Raw genomic sequence first — 27,981 nt, 5'->3', positions numbered from 1 at the left:
CAGAGGTCCTGAGTTCAATTCCCAGCAACCACATAGTGGCTCCCAACCATCTGTAATGAGATGACACCCTCTTCTAAAGTGTCTGAAGACAGCTACAGTGTACTCACATATAATAAATAAATATGAATGAATGAATGAATAAAAGAAGAAAGAAAGGAAGGAAGGAAGGAAGGAAGGAAGGAAGGAAGGAAGGAAGGAAGATAGATGGATGGATAGATTTCTGAGCTGGAAATAATCCTTCTGAGGTATCTCAGACCTAGAAAGACAAATGCCACATTTTCTGTCATCTCTGGACATTAGCTTTGAATCATCAAATATGTGTGTTTCATTTGGAATACCCATAGAGGTCAGGAACTTACTAAGGAGTCATACAGAGGAACTTTAAAGTGAAAAGCGATAGACTGCACTAGTAAAGGGTTAAAAGGAAACAGTGGAACAGAACAGGTTACTGTGGGGCAAAGGAGCAGATTTTAAGCAATTCAGGGGTCATCTGCTACACGGTTGAGCAAGAATGAATCCAGAGTCAATGTTAAGAATGGCATATTCTCAATTAAACACTGTCTGCAAACCAGTTGATTCACCACAGGGCTGCAAACTACCCAGAAGACCAGAGAACACTGGCCTAACAGAACAAGTCCCATGGAAACAAGGGACTCAACCGTGCAGCAGATGACCCCTGAATTGCTTGTGGTGCCCATGCCAACTTTACATGAAAAACTAAGAACCATCCAGAGTCCAAGGGAAAGATCCAGCAATAAAGAAAATTTGAATATTTTAACACATCCTTTAGAATAATGTTGAAGTAGAGAAGACTATTGTTGCACCTATTTCCAAATCAGGAAATTAGGGCAAAGAAAGGTTTGTATCAGCTAGAAAGGGGCAAGGCTTGGATTTTACACCCTGACAACTTCAACTTCATAATCACTATGTTACTGTGTTTGTATCTGTGACCTGTTAAATGGAGCAGAGTTACAGAACTCCAAGCAGTTTACTGTTCTATACATACATACATACATACATTATGCACAGAATACTACCACTTCAAACATCAAATGTTTGTAGTTATGAAACTATCTGTACTACTACACTAATACAAAACGTTTCGATGCTTGCCTTCAAGGAGGGGTGTGGGGAAAAATAGGTGGGTATGACTTTCCTTTCCTCATCCTCCTGATCCTCTCCTCTTTACTAATCATCTTGCACAATGCTTCCTGTCCAGTAGGATGCACATCAAGTACAGGAGCACCCACCTTATGATTCTTAATGGCTTCAGACCACTCAACTTCACATGGTGTGAGAATGAGACACTCAGAATACACTGTGCCATAACCATTAACATATTCTTAGGCTATGACAAGTATAAGATAACCTCTTTTGTTATTTGGGCAGCTGCAGCAGCAAGACACAGATATGAAGGCATCTGATCCCCAAAGTAGGCAGTCAGTCCTGTATGCTACCGTAAGTCACACTGAAAAGAAACCTGTGTCAGATAATTTTGTCCAGCTAAACTGATAATGTCATCTAAGCAGGTTACAAGGTAGGCTACTTTTGTTTTCTGTATGTGGGACTGACCCTAGGACTTCCTGCTGGTACTCTACCACTGACATGTAACCCCAGTATTTTCACTTTCTATTCTGAGATAATCTTAAATAGCCTAGCTAGGTAAGCCCTGAATTTGTACTTCTCCCACTTTAGCCTCTTATGTATCTGGTATCACAAGCATGCGCCACCATGCCTGACATCTAGGTGGAATTTATGATTAATATTTTCAAAAGACATGGGTTTAGCTAGGCATAGAGGTAGACACCTTTAATTCCAGCACTAGGGAGGCAGAGACAGAAGCCAGTGGTATTTCTGAGAGCTTGAGGTCAGAAATAGTCTACATAGTGAGTTCCAGGACAGTCAGAGCTAGATCATGGATCAGTCTCGGGAAAACAAAAACAAAAACAAAAACTAAAGACCTGGGTTTATTGGAATATAACCCTATCTCAAATTTAAGAACATTTGTGTATGTACTTATTTTTTCCTTTTGGAGAGCCCATTTTTAAAAAACCACACAAAACTGACTAAATCTTAAAATGTAGCACTGGTTTGCAAATTATTCAATGAAGTATCAAAAAAAAAAAAACTTTAGTTAAATGAGTAATATTTAAATCTCTATTCTATCACCCTTAGATTACTATGTGTTAATACTATGTATAATATCATTTATACATGAGACATATCTACTCAAGTGTACATACTCTGAAATGACCATAGATACTGTACACTTAAAATATGATGAATGATTTAAGGATGGAGGTGAAGAAAATAGTCGTAATAGGTAAGGTTTCCACAACCCCAGAAAAGTAGAAAATATACAGACAAATATTGGCTGCAGACATCACACAAAAAGCCTTGAACTTCCTGAGGACAGACTTCAAATGTAATTTTGGTTCAGTTTCCATATATCTGATGGAGAAAAGGAATTTTCAGGGGGGAGATGAGAATGAAGATGTAGAAGAGAGACATACAACACACAGGGGTCCAGGTGGAACAGAGTACCAGAGGGGAGTGGCAGGGAGGGAGGTGAGGAGGTCAGGCGAGACACTGATAATTACTCAGAATAGAACAGGGACCACCAGGGGGTTCTGAGTGGAGGAGGAGTCAAATTTCTGTTCAAAACACTAAGAAATTATCTAACTTTAGTATTTGAATAATGTAAAGAGAATGAGAGGCCACTGTCCCAATATCTAGGAAAACGGCTTGGACTGTTTAACAGACAGTGGTTTAGACTACTAGAAGAATAGTTGCAGAGGTAAGAAATAATGGTGAATTCTCCATATTCTAAAGACAGAGACCAGGACAAACTGTTTCCTGGACTTGTCAGGACAGCTGCACTCATGAACTCATAGTGCTGCTGCTGCTTACTGCACTAGATTAATACAGTCATCATTCCTGAACAACAGAAGTAGTTCACAAGCCCAGACTCAGAACTGAAGAGCTACTGACAAGTTAATGATTTAAGAGAGTCACTGGTAGGGCAACCACGTCTATTATTAGTGGTAGACAATCCAACATCTCTTAGTATATAGGCAGCACAAATTATAATTAGTGGGCTATTTAAAAGAAGAGGGAAAAAAGGACACAAAGTTGGGAGTGATTGGGAGTTAGATTTTGGGGAACTTAAGGGAAAAATGGGGCTTAAATACAATAAAAAAATACAGTGATAATAACTAATAAGTAGACAACCTAAGAGAAGAGAAGAGAAGAGAAGAGAAGAGAAGAGAAGAGAAGAGAAGAGAAGAGAAGAGAAGAGAAGAGAAGAGGTAAACAAAAGGCTATGTAAGGAAGGGAAAATGGTTTCTAAAAGCCCTGGAGATGGGGTGAGGCAACAGCAGTTAAAGCATGTGTTGCTTAGCCTAGAGAGCAGTTCTCAGCATCCACATGGCAGCTTGTAATTGTTCACATAGCTCATCCTTTGAGTACCTCATTTATCACTTTCTTTACAGGATAACAATTACCCATTAAAACTTATCTGAAAATATTTAGTATTCCATGGGTAAAGTGTAAGAGTGAAGTGGTTAACTCTTACCTTGAATTTTTTCTGTATTATCTCCTTTTGCTTCCTCTTGTTTAACAGGGGGACTTATTCTGGGGGCCCTGTTTTGCCCCTGGACCATTTCTGCTAGCAATTCTTCTTGAGAAGTTCGAGTTCTGGGAGCAACTGGAAGTGTCTGTTTCTGTGGAACTTTACATAAAAGCAAAAGAAAGGAAAATACACCCATGGTTACAACTTCATAACTCCACGGTTAATATCACCTGTTAAATACAAATTCCAACCTTGGGTTCAGAACAGTTAAGGTATTCAAAGCAAAGGAACTACATTCAACTCATTCGCCTTAGTTGTGTGTAAGCAGCCTCTAAAGCTTGAATCTCGGCACTCAACAAGTTAGTGCAGTAGTACTGGACCAGACTAGACTACACAGTGAGAGCCTATTTTAAAAAATCCAAACCAAACCAAACCAGCAAAAGCACACACACACAATGGAGTGAAAGAGTGAATGAGTGAGGGAGAGTGTTTGTGTATCTATCATGTATGAGATAACCAGATGCAGTGATCCAGGGTCTCACAGTGATTCAAACTGTAACTTAAGTAGGCAAAGAATGAATTGTTCAAATGCTATTTTTAAAAAATTCTTTTGTGTAGACCAAGCTGGTCTCAAATTTACTACTAAGTTCAAAATTATCTTAATCTCTTGCCTCTATTTCCCAAGTGCTAAGATTGCAGGCATATAGAACCAGGTTCGATGTTATTTCTTGAAATATGGGCATCTCCAACTACTTTTTAAAATTTCTTTTTAGAATTATGTGTTTTGCCCACACGCACGCATGTGCACCACGTGTCTGCCAGCACCTGTGGAGGTCAGAAGAATGTATTGGACCCCTGTGAACTAGGACCGGACCCAGGTTCTCTGAAGAGCAGCTAGTGCTGTCTTAAATGTTGAGCCATCTCTCCAGCCCAATACTCTACTTCTGAAATAGTTGGAGACAGTTGTTAGAAGCACTGGCTGTGACCTAGGAAAAACTGGGAGCAATAAACTGGTTTTATAGAAGATCTACTAAACTTGCTTGGGAAATAAGTTACACAAAGAATTTATTCAAGGAATGCTGCCACTAACATAACTCAAGCCTTACTATTTCTGTTAACTAAAGTTGTTAGAAACTGAAGAAAGGGCTGGTTTATATAGCTCTAACATAATTAAAATTTAGGCTTACAAGAAAATGTTTCTATTACAACTTTTTCATTAAGAGTGGAGGTATCGGAGCCGGGCGTGGTGGCGCACGCCTTTAATCCCAGCACTCGGGAGGCAGAGGCAGGCGGATTTCTGAGTTCGAGGCCAGCCTGGTCTACAAAGTAAGCTCCAGGACAGTCAGAGCTATAAAGAGAAACCCTGTCTCGAAAAACCAAAAATAAAAAAGTGGGGGTATCGGGGTGCACACCTTTAATCTCAGACTTGGGAGGCTGACAGGGGAAGAGTCTAAGGCCAGTCTAATCTACATAGTGAGCTCCAGGACAGCCAGAGCTACAAAATAAAAATATGTTTCAAACAAAACAAAACAGAAAAATCCCCAACTCCCACCCCAGAGATTTGTTCACTAATATGCTACCAATTAGGCTTTGTTTTTTTATTGGGATAAAAGGATACACTCTTGATTTAACCACCTACACATAGAACCCACAGCAAAGAGACAAAAACCAGGTTTCTATAGGCAGCTCTAACAGGAAAAGCACTGGGTAACAGCCTTCATTTTTTAAGTCCCACTCTGCCAGCAAGTCCTGGTTCTCTTTCCAGGAAGCGTAATTTTGCCATGGGGCAGAGTCATCCTGAATAACTACTATGAGAAATGGGGGCACATTCACAACACTGATGTACTTCAGCAACTGTGACAACATTTTTGCTGTGTAAATCTCCCATTTGTCCAAATGGTCAGACGTGTAGTATCCTGTCTCTAAACTGTTCAAAAATGAGATTTGGAGGCCAGGCCTCCAAGTGATTTAAAGATGAGAGCATATACAGAATATAGTCTAAAGCATAGCTAGGATGCTGGTAAATCTTTCTGTTCATGGCTTGTATATCAGCCAGAACCAACAAAGATATCCTTTATTAATCTGTGACTACTTGGAGTGATTTCTTAGTGGAAAGGCATATTAATTCTGTAACAGCTGTTCTTCCAGAGGAGTAGGGTTCTATTCTCAGAGTCTACATGGTGGCTCACAAACATCAGTAACTACAACTCCAAGGGATCCAATCAAAGCTCTTTTCTGCCGTCCATGCAAGCAAAAAACTCATAAATATAAAATTAAAAAGTGAGGTATTTCAAGGTCATGAAAATCCTTTGAGACTCTTATTCTAAGCACTATCGCTGCTGTATAAGAAAAGCGAGTGTACAGAGGTGAACTGTTAGAGCAGTGCAGGCTTCTACCTGACCATCCTTACTCTATATATAAAGATCTACTGATGTCGGAATGTCAAGGGTAAATGAGAGATGAGAAGGTAGAGAAGTACCAAAATTTTTTTACTTCAATTCAAGAAACGGTGATGTGTGACAAAGGGCAAGGAGAAGAATGCTGTGAGGACATCCACCAAATTCACAATAAAAGCTTGAGGATAATTTCAGGCCGGGCATGGTGGCGCACGACTTTAATCCCGGCACTCGGGAGGCAGAGGCAGGTGGATTTCTCAGTTCAAGGCCAGCCTGGTCTACAGAGTGAGTTCCAGGACAGCCAGAGCTACACAGAGAAACCCTGTCTCAAAAAACCAAACAAACAAACCAAAAAAAGAAAGTAACTTCAGATCTGGCGATTTCTATCAGCTTAGTACCACAAAATTTTTCACTGGCTCCAGCAGATGAAAAGGTGGACAGAATGTAGCACCAACACAAAACACTCACCATTGGCAGATTAGAATGAACATTCTATAAGAAAATTTTGTTATAAAAACTAGACACCTCAATATTTGACATCAAATGATTTTAGAGCTTCTATTTTAATTAGGGTAAGGGCAAAACAATTCTCTGCCTGGCATTCTATTACCAGGTTCCACCAAAGGAAAACAGACTGGTGTATTCATGTAGTAGCTTTAAATAAATGACTGCCTTGGGTCCAGGGATGTGGTTCAGTGGAACAGGACCAAGCATGCATAAGGCCAAGAATTCAATCTGCCAGCACAGCAAAAAAGTAACTACAGACTCCTCTACCTCAGGAACCGTTATTATACAATTCTGTTCCTTTTACACATAAGTACAAATATAATATTGAGTTAAATGGTACTAATATGAAAGTCTCACGTTTTTCAAAATTCCCTTTATAATTTGTGGATTTTATCAAGTTTATGCATGTGAGAGTTTTCTATGCTCAAAGAACTCCTGTGACAGTTTTTCAAGCTGTTAAAATCCTTTAAGGCCCTGCTTCTAGAAGACTCTGACCCTGCTTTTGGTATGCAACAGGAACCTTTAACTTTACACATGAAGACAAGCATGCTCAACTTAAAGAAGCAATCTCTTACCAGTACAGACATACTACATTGAAATTACCTGCAGAATAGTTAGTTGTTTTTGTTACAGACTCTTGAGCTTCAGAGATAGCCTTCAAAATTAGATTCTTGTTAGCTTGTTTAGAAGGTGGAAGAGAAGGTCTAAAAGAGTTTTAAGAAAAAGTATTTTTATCAAGTTTTCAATTGCAGTTCTTTACATGCTAACCATCTATTACGCTGTTACTATACAGCCTGTTTTAAACCTAGCAGTAGCAGTTACAGATTTTAGAACATGTCAATTAGATTGGAACCCTACAGCTTTTTCAAAGACGACTCCATATTAACATTTTCTCCCTCATCCAGTTCTAGTAGTCTTTGCAATTCTCTCCAATTTAAGCAAGCCCTCTTCCATTAGTATGTATCTTCCAAAACCCAGGTGATGCTGTCAGACAGCTTAGTACCAGAGCACTTATCTACCATTAGCATGCACAGCCCCCAGGCTTCTTCCCCAGAACTGTCAAAAGAAACAATCAGACAAAACCCTGCAGCTACATCGGGCAGTTTAAGATTAATTTACAGCTATGGTCACACACCTCCTCTCAGGCTTTGCTGGTACTGACACGCTGCTGGACAAGCTTCCTATGCGGGTCCCATAATCCTCATCTTCTTCCTCCTCTTCTCCATCATGACTAAATCTTTTTACTTTAACAACCGAACTCACCACTGGCAATTTTCTCTTTCGAAAGTTTTCGTCCTACAATGAGATAAATTTAAGCTTACTTTGCATTGAAAATGAAGTACTAACACAGTAATATGTTTTCAATTTAAGACCATCTTAAGAACTGAAAAGGGCTGTTGAGATGGCTCAGCAGGTAAGAGCACTGACTGCTCTGCCAAAGGTCCCAAGTTCAAATCCCAGCAACCTCATGGTGGCTCACAACTATCTGTAATGGGATCCAACGCCCTCTTCTGGTGTGTCTGAAGACAGCTACAGTGTACTTAGATATAAAATATAAATAAACTTTTGGGCCAGAACAGGGGACCGAGCAAGTGGGGCTGAACGGGGTGAGCAGAGGTCCTAAATTCAATTCCCAACAACCACATGAAGGCTCACAACCATCTGTACAGCTACAGTGTACTCATATAATCAAATAAATCTTAAAAAATTAAAAAAAAAAGTACTGAAAGGACTGGCTTTATTAAAAAAAATGAAAAATGTCTCCTCAAACAGCTAACTCAAAAGAACTTTAAATTTATTTCATAACAGTTGCATACAGCACTGTTAAGGAAACTATTAAAAGCGAGTTATAAAGGTTGCTGAAAGCTAAAACTGACACATCTACACAAATGCCAAAAAGAAAAGCTAGCTCAAAATGCCAAAATCAGAAGGCATATGTGCATGACATAAAAACCCCTCTAGACAGCCAGTCCAAGAGAGGACACTATTTAAGAGAAACACACAATGTGTTTAGTTATGTAAGTTATATTTGGAATCCACAACTGCCAATCTCTAGCCTAGCAAGCCAGAATCTATATACATCTATACAAACCTCAATACTCATTTTATCCAAGTTGTTTCTGAAGAAGGGGCTATAAGTGTCTTCTACGCTGCTAAGCACTGGTGGCTCACACAACCGTCCTGCTTCGTATACCTGGCTGCTCTGTACATCCAGCTGCTTGGCAGCGTGAGCACTGCTTTGCTGCGGATGAAGTTGCAGCCTGTTTAAGTGAGTACCAGTGTCTGCATTTCTACTTGCAGGTGGTCGATAAATTTCAATAGAAGGGCGAGAAGAACCGTATGTAAGTGTCACTGTAGGTTTTTTCTGAGATAAGGGATTCTCCTGCACAAAATTGAGGTCTTCATCAATGAGATCATCTGGTTCTGGCTTGATATCAATCACATCTTCAGAGGGTGCTGGTTCCCTCAGAGGTTTCACTGTTGACATTAGCCGGGTGGAAGCTCCATCATCATATGAATGTCTATAAATGAAGAAAAACACAACATTATACCAAAACTAAAGCATTATTCGCTAATCTTAAAAGAATGTTTATTCAAAAAAAATTTTAATTAAGTAGTATGGAGACCTTTTAAATAGTCATTCACTACTTTCAAATTATAGTCATTCTTGATTTTTTATTTTATTTATTTATTTATTTATTTTTAGAGACAGGGTCTCACTCTATGTAGCTCTGGCTGGCTTGAAATACACCCACCTGACTCTACCTCCCAAGTACTTCGATTAAAGGCTTGTACTAGGGCTAGAGGACTCAGTGATTCTAAGAACTGGCTACTTTTCCAGATAATCCAGGTTTCATTCCCAGCATCCACACGACAACTAATAGCTATGTGTAACTCCAGTTCCAGAGGCTCCAAAGCCCTCTGACGAACTCCACCAGTGCTACAAGCACATGGTGCACAAATACAGACAAAACATCCACATACATCAAATGAAAAAAGGTTAAAGGCTTATACTACCACACCCATCCCTCATACTTTAAATTTTTATTTACTAAATGTAAAATAAAAAATCATATTCTGGTCACCATTAGTTTATTCAAAAACTTGCTCGCAATCTGTTATGGTCTGAACCTGAAGGGGGCTAGGGAGACGGCCAGAGCATTGCTTGCTTTTCCAAAGGATTTGAGTTGAAGTGCCAGCACCCAAATGGTGACTCACAACCATCTGTAACTCTAGTGCCAAGGGATCGCCTATGCCTTCTTCTGGTCTCTAGAGGCACCAGATACGCTCAGGGTTCACACACATATTGAAGACTTGATCCTTAGTTCACTATGCTAATTTCAAGGCTATAGATCCTTTTAGGAGGTAGAGCCCGACTGGCCAACATAGGTCACTAGTGTCTAGGAACAGAGCATTGCTGATAATATCCAACCCAGGATCTGGTTCAGTTTTCTCTGCTCCCCTGTCTACTATAACGTTAGGAATCTCTTTCTTTCATGTGATTCTGCTACATGAACTCTATCTAGTCTGCTGCTATGATAAACTGAGAGCCTGCTGAACTCTGAGCCAAAACCAAGTCTCCTCCTCCTCCTCCTCCAATATGTCCTATTGGGCATTTTATAGTAACAATAAGTGGCAAGGAATAACTAATCCACGATTACTTCACTAGTTCCAAAAATTGCTGAAAATAGGAACTAACAGACATAATAATTAACATAAGTGTAACATCAACATACCCATCTGGCCATAGCAGATACTGGACTTTTACCTGACATTAGTGGATTTCTGCTCCTGTGAACTTGTAGAAACTCTGGAATCCCTTTTTTCAGGTCTAGAACTAGAAACAGCAAGGGGAGGGACGGCAGCTTCGTGCCGTCTCTCATCTCCCCGACTGAAACTGCTCTTGTTTGAAGGCACGTTACTATCAAAGATGCTGGTATCAGGAGACTTTAAACTAGAGGGCTCTGCAAAAAAACAAACAAACAAACAAACAAAAACCATGATCCTGGTAATCTTTTCCTTATCCCTCCTTCCCCCTCACTACCAGTTCAAAAGCAGTACATTCAATATAGAAAACATTTTAATTAAGTACTTCAAGTTCATTTAAAAAAAATGCAAAAACTAGTCTCCGAGGCCCAGGGTGACCGGATATACTAAAAAGGACGACCTTAACTTCTGATTCTCCTGGCTCCACCTCTGGAGTACTGCAACTCTGGGCGAGTGCCACTTTCCCAAGTGTTTTCAGTGGTCGGGACTAAACCTGGGGCTTCTTACATGCTAGGCAAGCACTCTAGCAATTGAGTTACATCTCTAGTTCCTCAAATGTGATAGTTTAAAAGCAGAGCTGGAGTTATTATGAGATTTTAAAGTAGATTTTAAGCACTAGGGGTTAAAAGGCACCTGAGAGTACAGGCATGGGATATAAGAACTCCCTCAACAGTCAATTATTATCATCGTCACCGCTACCACCACAAGAATATTCCCACTTATGTTGTAAATACTAGGATATTTGTTGGGTGTGCTCTCTTCTCATTTCACATTGCTTTTAGTTCCTGAGTGGTATCCTTACACATCATAATCGTTTATCTGGTTTATTATCACCAGGCCTTTAGATATCTTTCAACTATAAAGCAGTGAGGTATCATTAAGGTCAAAGCCTGTGCAGATTTATGATTACTTCAGATACATGGCACTGTCTTGCTCACTGTCAAATCACAGTAAGTTTATTGTTCTTTCAGTTTAAATGAACCACTATCTCTTCAAAGTTGCTGATGCTCTTCCAACAGCAACATAACTGAATGACTTTATAAAGGGTCACATACTGTAGCAAGCAGAGATTTCAGAAAGCGGTCAGTTTTACATAGCTTACCAGTTGTGACAGAGCGCAGTTTATCTAATACACCATGGAGCCTAAAACAAAACACAAAACAAAACAAAGCCTTCCATAACAAAAATTTGATTCCAACTGCCACACTAAATCTGATGACATTACATCCAGATTAGTTCTTTCAAAGGCATTTAATGATACTAAGCCAAACTTTCCAATTATACATTATTTCTATTTTAAAAGGCCTTACATACATACCAAAGAATAAAGACAAAAAAATTTTAACATTTACCCTCTGGAAGAGGAAGGAGGGGGGAAGGAGGGAGAGGAGGAAGCAGCAGCACCCACGCCCTCCCACCTCGGGTGGGTGAGGTGGCTCAGCAGCACACAGCTAAAGTACTGGAAATTGAACCCACAGCCTTATGCATACCATTCAGCAAGCCTTCTGTACTATCTATCACTGATACACACCCACAGCTCTCTTGTTACTTTTTGAGTCAGGGTCTAAGTTGTCTAAGCTGGCCTTGAACTTGTGAACCTCTTACCTCAGCCTCCCAGGTAGCTAGGAATACACTGTGTGTCAGCATATCCAAAACAGAATGTTAGAAACGAACACACACAAGGCCCTGGGTCAACCCCCAGAACCAGAACCAAAGGAAAAAAGAAGACAAAAAACATCGCCTGACAAGTCTTAACAAAGAAACAAAACAAAACAAAACAAACCTTGCTTCTTAGGAACTAAAGATCAAAACAGCTTATAGTAAAACAAGAGAGGTATCTCAAGCACATAATACTGTCTATCACAGCTGTTTTACCTGTGTGTGTGTGTGTGTGTGCATGCACACGCGCATGCTCTCTCCCCCTGCCTTCCTCCCTCACCCTCTCCTATAGGGTTAAACTAAGGTCTATGTATACATGCTAAACACATAGTCTACCTATGATCTACACACCCTAATCTAGCAGTTAATATTTATTTTAACTATTTTAACTGGCTTCTTGGACAATGTAATTATGAAAAATGAATAAAGTTAAAAGAACTTTAAAATATGCTATCCAACTTTACTCTAACTCTTACTTTCAAAATTAAGCAGGCCGGCTACAACTCTGCTCTAACAGAACCTTTCTTAATAGCACATCAAAGGCAATGCACAGCCAATCTTTCAAAGCCCCTCACAAACACCAGAGTTTCCTGGTGTTTCACTTAGGCTCCACTCACGGTCAGTTTCCTCATGGACACAATTATTTCAGGGTTTAAAAAAAAAAAGAAAAGAAAAAAGCAGGATAGAGTGGGGGGACCTCAGTGTAAAGTTATAAAACTGAGAGCAAAAAAACAAAACCCAAAAAAAAACCCAGGATAGGGTTGGGCTGGGCTGGAAGGACGGGGGATGACAGACACACGACAACACACACCTTTACACACTAGGTTCAGCTGTGGCTAATAGAGCTGATTCATAGATCCTATGAAAGAGCTGGGTGTTGGAAGGCACCTGTAATACTAGCACTCATAAGGCAGACAGGACCTTGGGACTCACAGGGGACCATGTGGACAAGCGGTCTAGATAGACCAAAAGTAACTGGTAAGCTCTAGGTTCAGTGAGAAACCCTGTCTCAACAAACAAAATGGTGCATGATCCAGCAAGACACCAATGTCCAATTCAGGCCTATAAATATAAATACACAATGCATGCACATCTTGTGTATCTACATACAAAACACATACATATACTAACCAAAAAATAATTAAAAATCAGGATAGTCGAGACAGGCAGTGGTGCGCATGCCTTTAATCCCAGCACTTGGGAGGCAGAGGCAGGCGGATTTCTGAGTTCAAGGCCAGCCTGGTCTACAGAGTGAGTTCCAGGATAGCCAGGGCTACACAGAGAAACCCTGTCTCAAAAAAACAGAACAAAACAAAACAAAACAAAACCAGGATAGTCTGTTTAATACTAGTGACCACTGGTGAAAGTACCAAAGTGAAGAAATGACTCCTTGCAAGAGAACATGTGAAACTGCATTTGTAGCATGATGAGAAACTCATTTAGACTTTAAGTTCACATTCAGTAAATTGTATACTGGTTTAAGAAATGTCTTACACAGTCTATTAAGTCATCTGAAAAAGAACCTATCAGGTCAATCTTTTGGTTTAGATTAGCTGGGCTGCAAACCCAAAGTGATCTAAAGGGTTAACCAAAGGCCAGGTCACAACAATGCTTACGAAGCAAAACTGACTACTTTAAAAAGATGTGTTCACAATCATAGTATAATTTCCTCAGTCAAAAACATCATGCGTGCTGGGCTTGGTGGTGCATGCCTTTAATCCCAGCACTTGGGAGGCAGAGGCAGGCGGATTTCTGAGTTCGAGGCCAGCCTGGTCTACAGAGTAAGTTCCAGGACAGCCAAGGCTATACAGAGAAACCTTGTCTCGCAAAACCAAAACAAAAAAACCATCATGCATATTTTAGAACAAACTATATGAAGTAGGGTATATATCCACAATGAAGCAGTGTGTTAATATGTAAGGATCATTGTACTCTTAATAATGTCTCCAAAACTGAGTAGTATGAAGCAGAAAATTCTGCAGATTTTTCAAAGCAGCATGGTCACATGCAGTTGCCACAGAGACGATGAAGACTGTAGCAAATAGGTCTTCAGTCTGTTGTCCCTCTGATGAGTATTTCCTCTCTGTGTCAGCCACACCACCATCCTGCCCCTTTCTCACTCAGCCTTAAGCCTGACAACCAAGCTGGCTTTTTTAAACTCAATCTTATGCTTATTTTCATCTAAGGGCCCATGTGGTTTGATTAAAGCATAGTCCAAATCACGAGTCATTTATATGAAAAAAATCAAGTTGCTCAAATTCCAAACTGTGAAAGTGACTGTCTGTCAAATGGGGACATACATGTGTGAGGAAAAGCAAAACAGCTTAACATAAAACCAAAAATAAAATGGAAAAAAAAATATTCCACATAAAAGGCAAAAACCAGTCTAGCTCAAAATGTGATGTACACTGTAAGTGGGTGTGCGTGCTATCAGTGGGGGTAGTGCGACAATGAACTGCAGAGGTGAGAGATACAAAAATGGCTGACATATATAAAGGGCTCCTACGGTGCAGGCGTATCTACATGCACTCTGTGTGCATCAGCTAGGCTATTCTCACACTCACATACACAGGTGATTTACAGATGAAGAAACCTCCAGAGGCTCTGCTTTACAGCTCACAGCCAGCCTCTCCACAGTGAACCTCACAGACTGCCAAGCTCCTCTTCTAGACACAATACCAACTCTGACTTTGCTCCAAGGCACAGATATTCAGAAACATACCATACGGTGAATCGAATTGTGTTGTTCCCTAGAAACAGGGACAGGTCCTCTGTCATTTGGTCCTGACTTTTCTTGTTGGCCACCATCACCATAATGTAATCAGGAAGTTCTTCATCTATTTAAAAGGAAAAGTATACCAAACTTTTAAATGTTTCCTCAATATTTGTTTTTGCTCAAAAATCAATGTGCTTAAAAACAGAGAAGTAGCCTTGATAATTCATACCTCCTTCTAACAGAGGCTAGACAAGAAAGCTCAGCTACCATTTTTTTCCCCTTCACCCCACAAGTACTTCCATTTTTAGAAGGCCAGGAATTGAAAAAAAAACTGATGCATTTCTAGTCATAAAACTAGGCATCCTGGGTCATGGAATCCTTTGAGAAAATGTACTGGTTTTTGAAAGAAATCTTTTTAATGTCCATCAACTTCTAGACACTTCTAGATGGCATATATATGTCCCCAATAATTGCACTGTTTAGTTTTCTGTTCAAAGCAGTATCCATGTCACTAGGGAATAAATATACTCTACTCAGTAAAGGCAGAGGACTTCAGTTACATCGCGTAACTACACAAACCCTAGAGCGAGTGTAACGCCAAGAGTTCAGTTATTAGTGCCAATGCATGGAGACGGTTAAACGGCAACTCAGCGTGACTCTCCCTGACAGTGGCAACCCCACACAGCGACGGGAGGTAAAAGCCCAAGAACATTTAGTAAGGAAGCAAAGTCATGAGGAAATCTAATTTCTTTCTGAGAAAAGTGGGTGTGTGTCTGCCTCTATCCCATGGGGATATTATCTTAAAACTTGATCTTCCTCCCTATGCCCTCCCAAATACTGAGACTACTGACACACACCCAGCTTCAAACATGTCTTTATTAAAATTTCCTTAATAACTAAAATACTCATAATTTCTACATAAACAGAAAGGTTCATATGCCAGAAACTTGTTTCAAGAGAAAAACACCTAGGGGCTGGAGAGACAGCTCAACTGTTGAAGAGCATTGGCTGTTCTTCCAGAGAACCTGGGTTGAGTTCCTAGCACACATATGACTGCTCACCACTGTCTGTAACTCCAGTTCCAGGGGATCCAACACCCTCACACAGACATACATGCAGGCGAAACACAAGTGCACATAAAAGTAAATAAATCATTTTAAAAAAAGAAAGGAAAAGACTCCAAACTCTAATTCAGAACCTGGACAAAAAGAGAATGCAGTATTTCAAGGAAGCATGCACTAAGTGAGAAAATGCAAGTAACAAGTGGCCAATCTTTTGGTTTGCTAAAGTTTCAAAAAAGCTCTCGTTGTACTTGTAAAAAATAAGCTAATGCATATTTATATGTCATACTAGTGATGATCCAACACCAGTAACTCTGGGTAAACAGCTAAGACTGCTAAGATACTTGGGCAGACAGGTATTTTTCTTTCACAGTACCAATGAAATGATTGTTGTCGCTATATCAGTTTGTATTTCTAAAGTTTTGTAAGAGCAGTGGTTGTCCTGGTATAGAATGGGAACAAGGAAAGGCATAAGAACAGGTTACAAAGCCAGAGTAGCTACTGTAAATTTAGGAAGGGGAGAGTATGAATAAGTATGTTCAGTCCTTTTGTTTTTTAAAAAGAGATGCCAGTGACTCAAACAAGGGATCTTGAGCACAATGTTAGTTAGGCAGACTCTAATGAGCTATACCAAGTCCAGTAGATTTATCAAACTGACTGGTGATGATTTTTGGAGGATACACATCAAAACATGCCAAATACACTTATACACAAACACACTTCAAATATGTGCAATATAAACTATCAATTATTTCTCAGCAAAGCTGTTAAAATTCACAAGTTGTCTTCTCAGTAGACAATACGATGAAAATTCAAGAATCTAATGCAAAATTAGCATGTGGTCATAAAATATTCTTCCGGAGTCCAGAAAGATCACTGAAATACATTCGAGTCAGCATACTGGGGATAGAAGACAACAAAAACCACTGGGAAGGTTCAGAGAAGCTCTCACCTCAAGCACATGAATGAAAACTGAACTGTCACAGCCACACCACTGAACTTCCCACCTGAGCACAGCTGAGTTTCCCCACTGCTTGCTTTAAAGGAAGGGAGTTCTTCTTTGTACCCCACTTTGAAAAGCACTCATCCAGAGCTCTGGGATTCTTTTTGAGCATAAAGAAATATGAGAAACTATGGCTACTAGTAGGGCGTGACTGTAACTCCAGCAACCAGGAGACTGCAACAGGAAGATCAGTTAGTTTGAGGCTGGCACAAGCTATATGATGAACAGCAAGCCAGCTTGAGCAGCACTGTATGAGAACCCATCTCAAAGAGGAGAACCCTGAAAACAAAAGCCATCTTGTTCTGGACAGTGAAATATATGCATCTACAAACTGCAAACATAAAAAAAGACGTTGCTTTACTTCAAAGAGTTGAAGGATGATGTTTGTTAACTCAAGTGACAGATATTAAACTGCAGGCTTTCCACTGGAACCCAACATGAAACTGTTAATCCTAAGGAATTTCCAATTCGGGAGTGTAATGGTGCTAAGAGTTTGCAGGGGTCCTAGGTTTAAGTAAAGAGGAAGGAGAAAAGGCGGGGCCATAGAAGAAAAGACTGGGACGCAGCAGAAGGGAAGGAGCTGATCGACTATGAAGATTCGCTGGCACTCCAGAGGGCCTGGCTGTCGTCCATTCTTTAATTAAGTATTTTTCATAAAGTTTGACAAAAGCACCAAGGACCCCAAACCTGAGCTCCCAATCATCAATCTGCTGACAGCCACTAACGTAGCTCTCTCCACATCCCATGTATCTATAAAGAGTAGTAATACTGCCACCCATCCCAGCAGTATTTTCAGAAACACAACAACTATAAGCGCATGTTTTAAAAACTAAAAAATCTTTTTTGAAATTTGTAAAATTCAGTGACAGGACTGAATGTATCTCAGTGACATACTTGGACCTCACCCTGGCCATCAATTAGCACAGTTATACACGCGCAGTGGGTCTCATACAGCTGGCACCCACTTAGTAGTAAAGAAAAAACAGTTCAAACTGAGAACATTCTGGTTCTGCTCCATTTTTTCATATCCATGAGGAGTCTTATATCAATCCTGAAAAAACCCGAAATCTACCCACCAACTGTCGTGTACAAACTAGTAATTCTTAGCTTGTTCAGTACAGGTTCCTTCTGGTTGGTGTATCCACTAATATCTACCACATGAATTCAGAATGGATAATTTTAAAGGATTTAATCGTCAGTGTACAGACCACAGGCTAACAGCCCAATTATATTAACTTAATGGTTTTTCTAAAGCTAAAGTTTCCCAAACAAAAACCACAGTTCTGAGGATAGCCTTGCTTTCTACTTCCATACATCTCTTTTGTATCATGTCTAGAAGACAAATGAACTCTAATCTGTTTTTTTTGCATTTAATCTGTGATAAAGATGTTTAATATTGAGGAATGTAAAGAAAATCTAGTCCCATAAATATGTACCTTGAGTATTTTAACAGTCTTTCTAGACCTTTCTATCCTTCTATGATACTACACTGAAACTCAAGCAAGTATTAATTAACAATATGGAATCTAACACCAACTGACCCTCTGTACTGTTAGACGAAAATCAACCTACACAACCTTTACTGCCTTTTACCTCTGCATAAGGTAATATGGAGCAGGCACTTAGAAAGTGCTAGTTCACTGGTGAACCAAGGACATACAGGACATTTCATTATGTAAAGTCACACTGTTAGTGCCTCCACAATTTTACCACAGAATCTTTTAGTTCTGGGAAGCTCTCAAGTTCACAGAGGGAAACCCAAACTTTCAAAGTTTTAATTTTCATTTGTAAGTTCAACTTGTCATTGGCAATAGAAACTTTTGGCTTTTTTTCTGGCCTACAAGTGCACAAAACCAGTTTATCATTTCTTAGAATGTAAAATGCTTTCTACTACTGTGATAAAACACTGTGACCAAAAGGTAGTTGGTGAGGAAAGTGTTTATTTCATCTTACAGCATATGGTCCGACATCTAGGGAGATTAGGTCAAAAACTCGAGGCGGAAAACTCGAGGCAGAAAGGAATGCAGAGACCCTGGAGGAGTGCTGCTGACTGGCCTACTCTGCCTGCTTCCTTAAAGCACCCAGCTACATCAAACCAGGGTACCATGCACAGTAACCTGTCCCCCTTCCCCGTGTCAATCACTCCTACAGGCCAATCTGGTAGTGGCGTTTACTCAATTGAGGTCCTTTCTTTCCAAATGACAACAGCCTATGTCAGATTGAAACTTCAACCTTACTTTGCAATCACTAATGCCTTTTCTGAAAACAATCGTATCAGCTCAGTACACTACTATTTTACAAGCACTTCTCTGCTCTTACAGTCAAAATACTCAACAGTGTCGGGTTTGGTTTTGTTTTTGGAGACAGGGTTGCAATAGCCCTGGCTGTTCTGGAACTTATTCGGTAGACAGTAGGCTGGCCTTGAACTCACAGACACTCCTGCCTCTGCCTCTGGAGAGCTGGGACTAAAGGCATGGGCCACCACCTCCCAACTGAGAAGCCAGTTTTAAAAAACGGTTTTTTTATCTGTCTCATTGATAACATTCTAGACGGAACTTTTTTTTTTTTTTACTACAATTATTTGACCAAGAGTTCTAGTAAAAACTAGTGTGACCACCTTTTAAAACTCACTGCTTTCGTATAATCCAAGTGTAGACATAGTTTAATGTCAAGCCTTCTAACCATTATGAAAACAAATTTGACTCCAGGGGTTAGTAAGGGTCTCAGACCCTGAGTTACTATTTTAAGGTACCCATGATTTACACCCAAAGCCACCATCAGTAGGGTCAGACAGGCTTCCTCCCCCAGACCTGTTCAACTACCTGAAGCCTTTGTCTCTATTTGTACAACTGGGATATTATCATTTACATTTTAATGGCTAAACAATGCCTAGCTCAGAGAAAACACTCATTCTGAAAACAAACAAACAAACAAAAAAAGAGGTAAATGAACTCACCACTGTCAGGTTCGAGTAGGAAGGACATAAAAAAATAAAAATAAAAAAACTAATACATAAAAGTTACTAAACCAGCTCTGTGGCAAATGCCAGAAGCATATAATGTTCATATCCAAAATGAGAGATCTCAAATTAAAGGTCATGATGAGAAAGTAACAACAGGAAAAACAGAACAAGATTCGAACAAACATGGGTGCTTAAAAAAAAAAAAAAAAAAAAAAAGACAGTTTCAGCCGAAGGTTAAAAAAGCTAGACTATTTCAAAATAACATCTTAGACAGGAGATGGGGGTTGGGGGACGGGACCTCGGGGTGCTGCTATAGATGGCTCAATGGAACGAGGGGAGAGGAAAACCAGGGCTCTCACGGCAGACACCCGAAGAGCTCTGGGGCAGAGTCACTCACACATCCAGTCAGCTACAAGCCCTACAGTATATGGAGGCGAAGGATGAGAATCGACTTACCTACGTAAGCTCCTAATTCTTGTAATTTCCCCTTAATGGCACTCTGAGAGGGAGAAAAAAAAAAACAAAACAAAACAAAACAGCAAAGGTGCCTGTGAAAACCGCGTCAGTGAAAGAGCCGCCCCGCGCAACCGGGAGGTGGGGGAGGGGACGCCCGCCCCCCGCGCGGCGCTTCCCGCAGCCGCCGCCGCCGCCGCCCCGGTGCCTCTCACGGGCCCGCTGGCGTCCCCCGAGCCGACCGCCGCGCCTGCGCTTCGTCTGAGGCGGCCGGCGCGGAGGAGACGCTGCAGGCCGGGCCGGCCCACCCGCCCCGTTACTCCTGGCAACCGCCTGCCCGCCATGCCCAGCGCCCGCCAACGCGGGCCTCACCCGGATCTTGCGGCTGATCTCGGTGCCGATTTCCATGGCTCGGCGGCGGGCGGCCGGCTCGGCACTGCGCGGCGCCTCGGTTACCTGGAGCCCGCCGCGGGCTGCCACCCTGCAGCCTGGGCCCCCTACGCCGCTGCCACGGCCGCCGCCGCCGCCGCCGCTCCGCCTCCGCCGTGCGCGTCCCCGCCCCTGCTGGCGCCCCCGTGCAAGTGGGAGCCAGCGCGCATGCGTCTGAGCACACACGCATGCGCGCGCGCGTGTGTCCCGGGCAGGGGGGGCGGGGTCCGGAACCTGTGCTCTGGCGACCACTGCTGGTCGCGCAGAGGACGATGGCCTATGGGGTTACCTGGTTTCACCTTCCTCTTTCTAGGCTTCGGGAGCCTTTCCTTTTCCTTTTCATGCTTTGTCATTTGCGAATTTTAGTCTACAGGTAATCAGGATGAAAGTATGTATAGCTCAAATATTATGAGCTCTGATCCGAGTTCAAATCTAACCTCAAGTATCACTATGGGATTGAGATATATATTATCAAATGACAAAAAGGAGATTATTTTCTAGAAGATGTACAATCATTACACTTGATGAGGTAGAGGGACAATATTCAGAACCCATGACCTTACTTTAATTCTAGAGGGATGTTTTGTTTTGTTTTGTTTTGTTTGTGAGACAGGGTTTCTCTGTATAGCCCTGGCTGTTCTGGAACTTGCTCTGAAACCCATGCTGGCCTTGAACCGAGTGATCCATCTGCCTCTGCCTCCTGAGAGCTGCCAGCTGCAGGTAGCAAGAGTGGTGTCACCCTCTAGTGTTACAACACCCTGTAGTGTTGGCCAGTGTGACTGGGAAGTTGGGGCCCTCTAGTGTTAAGAGTTGGTGCGCAGGCCTCGGTTATTGGGTGTCAGCCCTGAATGTATAAGAGCTCCTGGGGCCTAGAAGTTGGGTTTGCTAATTTCAGTCTCAGCTGGGATTGCAGTTTCTTGCAGGCCCTAAGTACTGGGATTTCTCAGGCCATGATGGCAGCCAGCGATAACAGCTCTCAGTCAGGTGCCTGGCACACTTGGCCCTGAAGACCTGACAGTTCTCACAAATTCTTGTGACCAGGGCCTGCAGGTTCCCTTCTTTGGCACCTTTTGCTTTTCAAGTCATTGCTTTTAATGCTTAGGCTCTGAGCCTCCTGTTCCCCCTCTCAGCTTCTTACCTTATCCTGGCCACTCTCGAACAGCTCCCTCCCTCTTCTATCTCCTTCCTCTCTTTGGGTCCCACACAGCTGAAAGTGAGTCAGAAAAGAGCTTGAGAGAAGCCTCTTGTTAAGCCTGCTGTTGTAACCATAGGGTAAGCTAGTCCCGAGAGTGTCCTCCGGGCCTGAACAGTCTGCTGCTATAGCTCAAAATGGGATGTTTGGATTAATCACAGCTATTTGTTTTGGCTGAGCCTAGCCATATGTTGGACTAATCAGAGCTTTGCCTCTTAGCACCAATTACATCTATCTGTCTGCTAGACCACAAGGAGAAGAGCTTGCCCTCTGGCCTAGGAAGAGATAATTGCAGGTTTGTTTGAAGTTCTTCAAGGCTTGGGATCACAAACTATCAGGTACAAAATCTTTCCAACAGCCCTCATTGGAGCCACACATTAGGAGCTGGGACGATCAGATCTACTGCAGTCTTTGTGTAGTTGTTTCAAGGTGGAATGCTCAGGACTGTCGGTGCTGGTCTAAGAGCAGTCTGGCTGCTTGCTAGGCTCCTTCATTTAAGACATCCAGGGCAGCAAAAGAGAGTTCAATGACTGCTAATAGGTGTTCAAATTGTTCAAACCCTAACAGCTTTGCTGGATTCTAGGAAAACAAGCATCAAGGAAACTGAAAGAACCTGTCACTCGAAGTGATGTTAACAGATCTGAAAGTTCTTTAGCATACTCCACTCCCTAGAGACAAGGAGGTCAACCGGCACTTCCCTCATGCTGTCATCTCCCCGTGCTAACAATGACCGACTCTCCCATCTCAGCCATGTTCTTGCCTGAAACCCACTCCCAAAATTTACGTAGCTATGTCTGCTTCATTTTCTTCTGAATTCAGCATTTTCAGTGCTAATTCATCTTTATCATCTGCAATTCAAATTTATTCCTACGCTAGATTTCTTTCATTCTCCCCGTTCCTGACCACGAGAAACATGGAAGAATCTTTTTCCAGAATAGACATCCAGAAAGGTTTTTCCATTCTCCCCACATTCCTCCAAGTCGCTGGGTGGTTTGGAGTATGTTTTGGTTTTGGTTTTGGTTTTGGTGTTGGTGTTGGTTTTGGTTTTGGTGTTGGTTTTGGTTTTGGTGTTGGTTTTGGTGCTGGTGTTGGTGTTGTTGGTGTTGGTGTTGGTTTTGGTTTTGGTGTTGGTTTTGGTGCTGGTGTTGGTGTTGTTGGTGTTGGTGTTGGTGCTGGTGCTGGTGCTGGTGGTGTTGGTGCTGGTGCTGGTGGTGGTGGTGGTGGTGGTGGTGCTGGTGCTGGTGTTGGTGGTGTTGGTGCTGGTGTTGGTGTTGGTGTTGGTTTTGGTGTTGGTGTTGGTGGTGTTGGTGTTGGTTTTGGTGTTGGTGTTGGTGTTAGCTTTGTGACAGGGCCACAGTGTTTGGACTCAGATTCCTGTTCCACCTACTTAGCCTCTGAGGTGCTGGGACTACAGGGATGTGCCAACTATGCCCATATTCTTCTTTAAAAAAAAATCTTTATTGGTTCTTTGTGAATTTCACATCATATACCCCATCTCCCCATCCCCTCGTACCTGCCCTCCACCCTTGCAACCTCCCCCTAAACAGAGGGAAAAAAAAAACTCATTGTAGAAGCTATAGTGTGTCCCACAGTATTCCCTTTTGTCCACATTTCTTAGCTTGCAAATGTTCGTTGGAGCCGCTCGTTGGTTTAGTACAAGGCCTCTGGCTTCTGCTACTCTAGCAATACTGGAACTTCGCCTGGACTCCTCTTAGATATCCTGTTGTTGCTCTGTGTGGTGGAGACTGTAGTTTTGGACCTGTACGACTAGTTCCTTCATGCACTGCAGCAGTTCACTGATGCGGTAGGTGCCGGGGCGGACCAATTTAAAGCTCTAGATCTGGGTATCCAAGCTGGTCAGCCGCAGGCTCTCATGCTTTCCCCAGTACCATGCACATCCAGGGCCAGCTCTACCTGCTGTCTGGGAGAGGTGCAGGGCCAGCTCTCCCACGTGGTTCAGCTGGTGAGGGACATGGCCATAATCTTGGGGCCAGCTTTCCCACCTGCCACCCTGTCCCAAGTGACAAGTAAGGGGTGGATTATACCTAGCTTAAGGGCTAGTTTCTACTAATCAGCTATTGGTGCCTCATCAGAGACCAGGGGTTTAGCAGTTTAGAACATACATGCTTCTTTTCTCAGAGTTTTCATTAATCAGCAACGTAAGCACAGCTTGCTTGGATCTTAAGCTCAGAGTCTCAGCGGGTCTCAGCAGAGGTGGCAGACAGGAACTTGACTAAGGAAGAATTTCATTCCAGGCTCATTAGCAGGAAATGATGTCCTGGGATCTTTAGGAGCAAAGCCTCCATCTTTTTGCCTGCTATGGTCTAGAAGCTGTATTCTTTTTCTAGAAGATGGCCCACAGTTCCATGCCAAGAACATCACCTATATGGCTGCTTTCTTAACTTAGCAAAAATAAAGATGACCCTCCACCCTGCAGCACACCCTGGTTCCTCTGTTAAGGACTTTTGTCTCATTCAGTTGGGCTTAAGTGAGTTAGGACCTTTTTTTATATCTCTGTAATCCCTTGTCTTCACCATATCCATTAATTAAAGTAATCTGGACTCCCAGGAATTATAAAAGAGTAAAAATCATAGGACCACCCTGGATCTGGCTGCCATAGGCCCCCTGACCTGTGACAATTCTTTGTTGTTGTTATTGTTTGTTTGTTTGTTTGTTTGTTTTGAGACAGGGTTTCTTTATATAGCAGCCCTGGCCTCAAACTCAGAAGTCCACCTGCCTCTGTCTCCCAAGTGCTGGGATTAAAGACATGTGCCACCACTGCCCTGCTCGACCTGTGAGAATTCTTCTGGTATCTGTAAGGAAATGACTATGATGTCTTAGGTTTCCTACTGTGACTATCAATTTATGTATGCATTCCTCCTCCCTAGCAAAATGATGGTCTGAGTGCCATGTGTCTTATATTTCTGCAGAAATTCTTTCAGGATGGTAGGCACACAACAAACATTTATCAAATACTTGTAGGTTAAAAGAAGTCAAAGGCTTGACTTGCAAAAACAATTCTCCTGGGTAAATTCAGTGACCACAGAGTCATGAAACATTGAGGAGACATGGAGGAGCAGGTGACAGAGAACGGGGACCCTGGAGCCAGGATGTCTGGGTTGGAGTGCAGCTTGGCTACTCTCTGAGACCTCTGGTGAGGAGCTGCTTTTCTTTGTACCTCAGTTTCCTCATCTGTCGCACAGATATGATAGTTTTCCCCTTCAGAAAGTTCTTATAAGGTTGAGGTAAGTTAATATTTGCAAAGCATTTCGGGCTGCACCTGGCTCACAGCGGGGCTATGTTTGTTGATTAAAAATTCAGTGCCTGCACTGAGCCAGACACTGTGTTTGGAGCCAGAGCACAGATGAGCAAGACCAAGTCTCTGTGCTCATCACACAGTTCAAAAGCTGGGTAAGTTGTTTTTTCTTTTCCCCTACTCTTTTTACCCACCATTCCATAGCCAAGAACAGGAATAAATATGTATATATATATATATATATATATATATATATATATTACCATTATTGTACCTTAAACAGATTGGCATTCAACAATTTAGTTACTATTGGAAAATCTTGTGTGAAAAAACGAGCCAAGAGCATTTTCATTAAAAGATATTCAGAGGCCTGGAGAGATGGCTCAGTCAGAAAAGCGTTTATACGTAAATAATAACCCTCGCACCCACATGAGAAAGCCAGGCATGGCATTTGGTGCCTGTGATCCCAGAACTTGGGGGCTGGAGATAGGAGGATACACAGGGCTTGCTGGTCTGCTACTCTAGGCAAATAGGAAACTCTACGTCCAGTGAGAGGCCCTGCCTCAGAAATAAGATGGAGAGCAATTGAAGAAGACATAAACACCCACTTCTGGCCTGCACACACACACACACACACACACACACACACACACACGTGCTCAAAGTCAGGTACTGTGGCACATGTCTATAGTTCCAGCATTACATAGCAAAATCTTTTTTTTTTTTAATATCTCAATGTTTTATAGTTTCCTCAGTATGGTAATCATTTATTTCTGATTTATTTATTTATTTATTTATTTATTTATTTAATGTATGTGAGTACACTGTAGCTGTACAGATGGTTGTGAGCCTTCATGTGGTTGTTGGGACATGAATTTAGGACCTCTGTTCACTTTGGCAAACCTTGCTCGATCTGGTCGGCCCAGCTTGCTCCCGTCAACTCTGCTTGCTCAGTCCCTGATTTCTCTGGGCCCAAAGATTTATTTATTATTATATATAAGTACACTGTATCTGTCTTCAGACACACCAGAAGAGGGCATCAGATTTCATTACGGGTGATTGTGAGCTACCATGTGGTTGCTGGGATTTGAACTCAGGACCTTCAGAAGAGCAGTCAGTGCTCTTACCTACTGAGCCATCTTGCTAGCACCCCCTCCCCCTTTTAAAAAAATTCATAACAAGGAATTTATTTAAAGGTATTGAAGACAATGCTCTCTTTTAGACAACCAGCTTATAATTATGGAACAGGGGAGCACAGGCTATTTGAGAACTAAAACACATTCAGCTCTCAGAAGAAGAGGCGTCTGAGTCATAGAGAGCCCCCGCTAAGCCAATGGCACTTAGGGCTTGGAGGCTGTTCAGGGCGCTTTTCTGTGAGATGCAGCTTTCACAGTCCACATCCTTGAAGGACTAGAAGTATTAGTCTCACAAAAGAATAAACTGCCCCATGACAAATGGCATATTTTTCTTCTAAAGGATAGTATGAGAGCCAGATCACAATGAACTACAGTGCCAGCTAAGAGGGCTCTTGGCTACCTTCCAAATAGAGGCGAGAACTGAAAAAGAACATTGGTCATGAAGTCAGCAGGGCCAGAGTGCCAGCCCCAGCTCTACAGAGCTCGAAGTCAAACAATGGTAGCCCCTGTGCCTCCCGTCTCCCTAAGGTCTACATTTCAGTTGGCTTTTGTGCCCCACCCTGTGTGTGTGTGTGTGTGTGTGTGTTACCAGTCTGTGTGGAAGGAGGGGGCTAGAGGTGGTGGGTTTTCCCAGCCTGGAATGCTTTTCTTGTCCTCCAGTATTCAGTGACTTTGTATTTGTCTTTCCGGATTCAAACAGAGGGTTCTCACAATGATTAACTAGGTATTATCAATCCATTTGTGTTATACCTTTATGTGAATTTCCTTACTTACCTAAAATCATATCTTCACCTATTGTTCACAAGAGGAGTCCCTGAGAGGGCAGGGGCACGCATCTTATCTTTCTCCACACAACACCTGGCTTCTAACACATATAGAATGAAGAGATGTTTCTCTTCAGTACTGGCTATCAAATGGCATGTCTGCCTTTGAATCAGACTCTCTATATGCTGGAAACCTGGGGGTAAAAGCATTTGCCTCTGGTGATGCAAGTCTGGATGCTGGAATTCAGTCTCTTGAACTCAAGCAAAGGGAGGAGAAAACCAACTCCACAGTTGCCCTCTGACCTCCACTCATGCAACATGGCACCTCCCCCACCAAGAATAATAGATAAAAATTGTTTAAAGAGAACCCTTAAGTATTGGGAATTTCTATTACATTAGTCACTCTTTTTTTCCTTTTTTAAAAAAAAGATTCATTTATTTTATGTATATGAATTCACTGTAGCTGTCTTCAGACACACCAGAAGAGGGTATCATCTCATTATAGATGGTTGTGAGCCACCATGTGGTTGCTGGGATTTGAACTCAGGACCTCTGGAAGAGCAGACAATGCTCTGAACCACTAAGCCATCTCTCCAGTCCCTAGACCTCACATTTGTCGGTCCTAATTTTCACCCTCTCTCCTAGGCAGCATTGTTTTTATAGGGTGAAGTAATGCCTTCAGTCAAGATTCTTGTAGTGAACAATAACTTATACTGTAGAATATGAAGGATTTCACTAAGATACCAAAGCAGATTAACTCCTAAGAAAATACTGTTTGAGGAACTGGAGGGATGGTTGGTAAAGAGTATGCCCGGGCTGGGCAGTGGTGGCTCATGCCTTTAATCCCAGCACTTGGGAGGCAGAGACAGGTGGATTTCTGAGTTTGAGGCCAGCCTGGTCTACGAAGTGAGTTCCAGGACAGCCAGGGCTACACAGAGAAGCCCTATCTGGGAAAGACCAAAAAAAAAAAAAAAAATGTGCACGGCTTCTGCAAAGGACACATGTTAGGTTCCTAGCACCCAAACTTGGCTGTAACTCCAGCTCTAGGGTGTCTAGTATCTTTTTCCAGCCTCCAAAGACATTTGTATTCATGTGTACACACCTGACC

General features: G+C 42.0%; 1 protein-coding gene across 2 annotated transcripts in view; it reads right to left on the bottom strand.

Moving 5' to 3' along the window:
- Positions 1–20,660, bottom strand: part of Zc3h14 (zinc finger CCCH-type containing 14) — a 38,394-nt gene extending 17,734 nt beyond the window's left edge. For both annotated transcript variants that reach the window (XM_021178630.2, XM_021178631.2), the window contains exons 1-9: positions 20,469–20,660; positions 20,100–20,142; positions 14,624–14,738; positions 11,345–11,385; positions 10,244–10,439; positions 8,567–8,996; positions 7,610–7,770; positions 7,078–7,178; positions 3,575–3,730 (exon numbers count right to left, since the gene is read on the bottom strand). In XM_021178630.2, the coding sequence (XP_021034289.1) occupies positions 3,575–3,730; positions 7,078–7,178; positions 7,610–7,770; positions 8,567–8,996; positions 10,244–10,439; positions 11,345–11,385; positions 14,624–14,738; positions 20,100–20,142; positions 20,469–20,504 (1,279 nt within the window). In that variant the 5' untranslated portion in view covers positions 20,505–20,660. The remainder of the gene's footprint in view (positions 1–3,574; positions 3,731–7,077; positions 7,179–7,609; positions 7,771–8,566; positions 8,997–10,243; positions 10,440–11,344; positions 11,386–14,623; positions 14,739–20,099; positions 20,143–20,468) is intronic.
- Between the last annotated feature and the right edge of the window lie 7,321 nt (positions 20,661–27,981).

Source organism: Mus caroli, unplaced genomic scaffold (assembly GCF_978045245.1).
Source record: "Mus caroli unplaced genomic scaffold, Mus_caroli_1 scaffold_14, whole genome shotgun sequence".
Lineage (NCBI taxonomy): Eukaryota > Metazoa > Chordata > Mammalia > Rodentia > Muridae > Mus > Mus caroli.
The sequence above is the reverse complement of the archived record's forward strand: the minus strand, read 5'-3'. Positions and strand labels throughout refer to the sequence as shown.